The sequence below is a fragment of the Amphibalanus amphitrite genome, unplaced genomic scaffold (assembly GCF_019059575.1).
Source record: "Amphibalanus amphitrite isolate SeventyFive unplaced genomic scaffold, NRLGWU_Aamphi_draft 000049F_arrow, whole genome shotgun sequence".
In the NCBI taxonomy this organism is placed as follows: domain Eukaryota; kingdom Metazoa; phylum Arthropoda; class Thecostraca; order Balanomorpha; family Balanidae; genus Amphibalanus; species Amphibalanus amphitrite.
In genome coordinates, this window is record NW_024881545.1 from 730,174 (window position 1) to 736,313 (window position 6,140).

General features: G+C 54.6%; 1 protein-coding gene across 1 annotated transcript; it reads left to right on the forward strand.

Annotated features, from left to right (window-relative positions):
• The first annotated feature begins 1,085 nt into the window (after window positions 1–1,085).
• On the forward strand, window positions 1,086–5,887 carry LOC122377706. Its single transcript, XM_043358055.1, has 3 exons — window positions 1,086–1,181; window positions 3,944–4,583; window positions 5,174–5,887. Exons 2-3 carry the CDS (start codon window positions 3,945–3,947, stop codon window positions 5,699–5,701), a joined length of 1,167 nt encoding a protein of 388 aa, XP_043213990.1. The 5' UTR covers window positions 1,086–1,181; window position 3,944; the 3' UTR covers window positions 5,702–5,887.
• Window positions 5,888–6,140: the final 253 nt, after the last annotated feature.

A 6,140-nucleotide genomic window follows, 5' to 3' on the forward strand; every position in this document is an offset into this window, starting at 1 on the left:
AGTCGGGACAATACAGATTGACTAAAAAGATGAATATTTCGCACAGCTAACTGGATTTACGCATGTAGAATATACGCTTTGAGGTATCTTATGCATCTTATGCATCGGTGCGGCAGCTATCCTTAAAAACCGATATAGCTCCTGTAGCCGTTAGTTACGGAGTTACGGTCATTTACATGCAAGATTACTTTACTACTCAGTACTCATTTACATGGTCCGTCTAAAAGTATGCCAGTACTCATGAACATACCTGTTTTGAGAAGCAGACATGATGAAAATGAGACGAAACTAATATAAGGTTCTATCTTATATTATTCTACCTCATATATGCACTACCTTGCATTAGGTACTTTATCTATATACCAATAAAATAGAATAGTTATGTAAGGTAATATACTCGTTTGGTATTAAGTGCAAGGCTTTTAAATGTATGTTCCCCAAGCAACATACATTTGACTAGCGCAAGTGACCTTAATTGACCAAGTGACCTCTGTTGACATCTGAAGGTTAAACGCCTGGGCCACTGAATGGCTGCAGTCATGCGTACAGGTCTCGCGGGTTTTAGCGGTAGGTTTTGCACCTAGAAAATTTAGTGTACTTCAGGCTATATCTTCGTCGTCTTAAGTCTTTAAGTGTTGAAGATGCGATCGACTTGTTGGTTCACATGATCGTGATCGTGTAAAATAGCTTCATCGTAGATCGATTAGGTTCTGAGATATAACCGAAAATGTAAAAGTGCAAAACCTACCGCTTAATCTCGCGAGAGCCGTACGCCCAAGTTTTTTTTCTTTATGCAATGCTTGAGATCTGCATTTGGACTAAATGTCAGACGATTAATTTTATATTTCTTTCTTCCACGTTAAACAAGGTCAAACGTTAGGTATGTAGATCGGTCACCTCTTCACATGCAGTCTGCTCCACCTGTCACCTGTTACCGGCTGCGAATCCCTGTCGATGACCTTTGAGGGTCGGACATCAGCTGATTTTTGCGCACAATGCCCTTCCCTTCGTGCGTCCCTCCAGCTGGCGGAAAGGCGCCGGGAGGCAGCCCTGAGGCACCCCGGGCGTCCATATGGGCCGCCCACAAGCCCCATACCTGCCACGGAGGTATTTAAGCGAAAGGGTTTTCGCAGACACCAACAGTGTCTTTCTTCTTCCCCGCTTACACCGACAAACTTCAGGTAAGTGAGGCAGACGTGTTTGGAGGGGCTAAATGTAACACAGTGCTTGCAACCAGTTATGAAATTGCCATGAGCCTTCTTACCGTTTGTTGTGTGCTTGGTCTGATGAATAAGTTTTGAATATGAAAAGGAATATGTACCTACTTAGAAATCGCAATGGAAACACTTCTTAAAGCTACACTATTCAATTAAGAATTCTTATTAGCTGGATATCTTCAGGAATTATTTGCCATTCATAGATCAAAGACGTTTTTCTTGCAATATCATTGATTTTATATTCGATGAAGAGTTTACCTTCTTTCATGTTTTCTCTGACATTTCGTATTTAAAGAACAAAGAAACTGTTTCATTGCTCACATCATTCAACAGAACTTTTAAGTTAGAGCCCATTTAGCGATCAAAGACTAAGCAGCCCTATTTGAATTGTTTCATTTTTTTGTAATGCTTATGGCCAATATATTTAAATGTTTCTTTTATCCAGCGTCCAATCATCATTGCATCGGCCTATGCCTAGAAGGTACCTTATTTTCAATACCTATTAATGGATTATTCAATGTTGTTACTCAATAGATTATTCAATATCTTGTGTTTCTGAACATTCTAAGGAGGCACCTTTATGTACAAAACTATCTTGATGTTGTCTATGGAGCCTCGTTTTCCGCAAGGAGCGATGGCCTGACAATATGGTGCTATCTTTTGAATAGAATTAATGACACTTTTTGGTGCTCTGAGACTATGCCATCGCCTTATTGGCTACAGCCGATTACATCTGGAGGGCGGAGGGGACTCTATTTATTTGCCTTCGTGGAGGAGTGATGGGCTGATCTCCAAAAATGAAGCCTTCCTGAGCTGGCACCGCGTCGTTTTCTCGTGACTGGGAAGGAGCAGCGGGGAGTGCAGTGCAGTGCAGGGAATGGAAGGGAAGGAGAGGAGGACGGAAGGAAGGAGAGAGGAGGGGAGAGAGTAGGGAAGAGGGGAGGGGAGGCGCGGCGCACGGCGGGAGGGCGGCGCTGGGTGACGGCGGCCGACCCTGCCGTCGTGCCGCCGTCCCTGCCGACCCGCCCTCACCGCCCGCCGGCCGCCCCTCCCCGCCCTGCCCGCAGGATGTGGTCGCCGCTGCCGCTGCTGCTGCTGCTGGGCACCGGGCTGGCCGCGCAGCTGCCAGACGCCTACCTGCCGCCGCAGTCGCCGCCGGCCGCCGACCAGCCGTGCGGCCCGGCCGCCACCGAGTTCATCACACAGACCCAGGTGGTGTCCAACACGGTCACCCGCCACGCCGTCTCCACGCTGATCTCGAGCGTCACCGTGAACACACACCAGACGCGTGTGATTCCGAGCACGATTCTGACCACCGTGGTCCAGACAGTGCCGGTCCAGTCGGACCGCACGGTCTACAGCGAGCAGCTGCAGCAGACCACCGAGACGGAGACGGTCCGTCTGCCGGCCGCCACCAACTTCATCACCAACACAGAGGTGCAGACCGAGACGCGCCGTCACGTCGAGCACCGGACGTCCCTGGTTGTTCGTACCGTCACATCCACGGCACTGTCGACCGGCACCATCACCCGTACCCAGACTGTGGCCAGCACCGTCTTCTATCCGTCCCAGGTGCTCCGGTTCGTCACCGAGACGCAGACGGCCGAGCCGGTGACGGTGACGCACGTACAGCTGCGACAGCTGCGGCACACAATCACCTCTCAGGCTCCGGCGCAGACCGTCTACCGCACCCAGCGCGACTACGTTACCGAGACGGAGACGGTACACGCCGCCCGGGAGCCGGTCACGCGCACGGAAATTGTTACCGTGCCGCAGGAGATCGTCATCACCTCGACCGTCGCCCAGCCGGACGTGCGGACCCGTACCGAGACGGTGACCCGCGTCAGCACCCAGCTGGTGACGCGCACGGCGCTGAGCACCCTGTACCGGACGGCCGTGCAGCACGAGACCCAGGTGGTGCCGCAGGTGGTGGAGGTGACACGCACCAGCGTCGTCACCTATCCAGTCACGGTGACCGTGGAACGCACCGCCGTCAGCACCACCCAGGCCCCGGCCGTCACCCAGCCCGTCACCGTCACAGAGGTGGTGCCCGTGACGGTGACTCCGCCGCCGGTGGTGCAGCAGAGCACCATCACCAGCCAGATCGCCAGCACCAGCGTGTTCACCACCACGCAGCTGGTGACCCAGCTAACCACCAGGGTGGTGGAGGTGAAGGGTCAGTGTGAGGGGTACCAGTACAACACGCCACAGAACCCGCTTCAGTTCTGAGCGCACGGAGCACAACGGAGCTGCTGCTGAAAGACAGAGCAACGGAGGTGCCGGGGAGGCCCATCGGCCGCCAGTCTGCCGCTCCGCGGAAAGGTCATCTAGATCATAACAGCGAAATTAAAATCAGACTGCAGGATGGTGCATTTTAGCGGCGGCTTAATTGCGACTGGTCCAGAATCTCGAATGAACTTATGCCTGTAATCGTGTTCTGCTGATGAAATACACCTTTGAAATAAACGAAATTAGTTTCTTCTTTTCAGCGTCAGTGAACTGCAGCCACATAATCTTCATTTATGATTACATTTCTCGACGAACCACGACGGTAAGCAATAATGTTTCTACTGTTGTGAACTGAATGTGAACGTTAGTTGCAGGCTATGCTGTAGCATCCAAGTTTGTTTTTTAACTACTGGCCCAAATGTTTCCATATGCTCTCTCAGTGACCACCCGTGCTGTCTCCACCCCTGACCTCTCCTGTATCTGCTCTGACCCCGCAGGATGCGCGTGGTCTTGCTGCTCTGCTGCCTGCTGGGCGTGGGCAGGGCGGCGCCTCAGACGGCCGGCAGTTACCTGCCCCCTCCTCCAGCCGCCGACGAGCCGCTCTGCGCCGAGGCCGAGCCCAGCATCGTGGTCATCACCAGCTACTCGACCGCCAACCGGGAGATCACCAGCACTCAGGTGGTGCCTCGGCTCACCTACACCACCATCACTCACACTGCCTCGGAGATCTCGCTGCTGGTGTCGACTGTCACCCAGACCGAGCAGGTGCCCACCACTCGCGTGCACACAATCACCACGACCCGCACACAACGTGTGCTGGCTACGGAGACGGCCACGCCGCCGTCCGTGGTGAGCACTGTGCTCGTGACGCGCACTCAGGTGCACGACAGCACTGAGTTCCGACCGGTGGTTCAGGTGAGCACTCAGGTCGTGGACGTGACGCGACGGCTCACGGCCACCCAGACGCGCACCGTGACGCGCACCCAGCTGGAGGCGCGCCCCGTCACGGAGACCGTCACGGCCACGTACGTGGCGGCCGGTGACGTGGCTGAGACCACGCAGGTGTCGACGTTCTTCGTGACAGAGACGGAGCGTCTGCCGGCCGAGACCAGCTTCATCACCAGCACGCAGGTTCAGGTGAGCCGATAAAGTTCGACACCCAAATGGTAGTCAGACAGGTCCCTGAAGTCATAAGTTCTCAAGTCCTCTATTCAAACAGGGAAGTGAAACTATTAATTATGTTTAGCGAGTATTGTTTAGTGCGAAAGGTCAGAAGTTTATCACGAAGTAAATGGAAATGTCAAAATGAATATCCATGCGATGGCGGTGACTGTAATTCAGCGCGAGGTGCATTGTCTGAATTATCACTTCCATGGTGCATAATTTGAACTGCAACGTGCCTGCTAATTACACTTCCACAAACTACTCGCCCAATTACAGGTTTGTTGGCTGCATCAATTTGTATTCCGTCACCGAATCAATACACAGCCGGTCCCGTTCCACCGCTGACCCGCCCCGCCCCGCCGCTCACCCGCCCCGCCCCACCGCTAACCCGCCCCGCTCCGCCGCTGACCCGCCCCGCTCCACCGCGCTGACCCGCCCCGCTCCGCCGCTGACCCGCCCCGCTCCACCGCTGACTGGCCCCGCTCCGCCGCTGACCCGCCCCGCTCCGCCGCGCTGACCCGCCCCGCTCCGCCGCTGACCCACCCCCACCCCTCCACCGACAGACCGAGTACGCCACGCGCACCGTACTGCAGCCGGCCAACACCATCCACATCACCAGCACAGCCGTGCAGCCGTTCACACGTGTACTCACCAGCACGCAGCTGGTGCCGAGCCTGCTGCTGGTGACCAGCACGGAGCTGCGCACCCACACCGAGACGGCCACCGAGACGGAGCGGCTCTTCCGCACCAACACGCGCACTGAGACGGTCGTCAGCACGGCTCTGCGCACCCGGCTGGTCACCGTGCAGCGCGACGTGGCCATCACCAGCACCCAGCAGCGCCTGGTGACCAGCACCGTCCGTCTGCCGGCCGTCACCGTCACTCTGACTCGCAACGCCGTGCGCCACGTCACGCAGCACGCGCCGGCGTCCACCGTGACGCGCGTGACGACCAGCACGCGCACGGCGCTGCGCTTCCTGACCTCTGTAGTGGCCAGCCCGGTGGTTTCGGAGGTGGTGGTCACCTCGACCATCCCGGCCGACTGCGGTTACAACTACGAGGCGCCCTCCGGCCCGGCCTTCGGCTTCTGAGCGGCCGCAGGGGGAGGCGAGATGTGACTGACAGGAGGGAGCGGGGAGCAGCAGATACCGCGGGAGTTTGGTCTCTTGTCACACCATTACGATTGTCTTTTGTAATTCTGTGTCCGACCCGTTTGTATCCCTAAATGTGTGTGCGCATGTGCTCATCATGGCACATAATAAAACAGAAGGACACAATTCGTTTGTACCTATGGAAGATGCGAAAATACGTCGGAAAAACGGTTAACAATTATTTACAATCACCTTTAGGTATTTGACAAGATCCATTACTTTATATAGAAATGCTGGAACTCTATTAAGCTAATTAAAGATGACATATAAATTATTTCGTAAAACATATTACAACGCACTGTGATACCCGCCACCAGTTAATGGGAACACTGAAATTACCACAAGCTCGATATTGGTAATGGCGATGCTACGAACTAGA

What these genes read in the sequence shown, in the direction of transcription:
- LOC122377706 (XM_043358055.1), top strand. Translation starts at nt 3,945, where the DNA reads ATGCGCGTGGTCTTGCTGCTCTGCTGCCTGCTGGGCGTGGGCAGGGCG. An exon ending in TCACCAGCACGCAGGTTCAG is followed by an intron (nt 4,584 to 5,173) that starts GTGAGCCGATAA and finishes CTCCACCGACAG; the next exon opens with ACCGAGTACGCCACGCGCAC.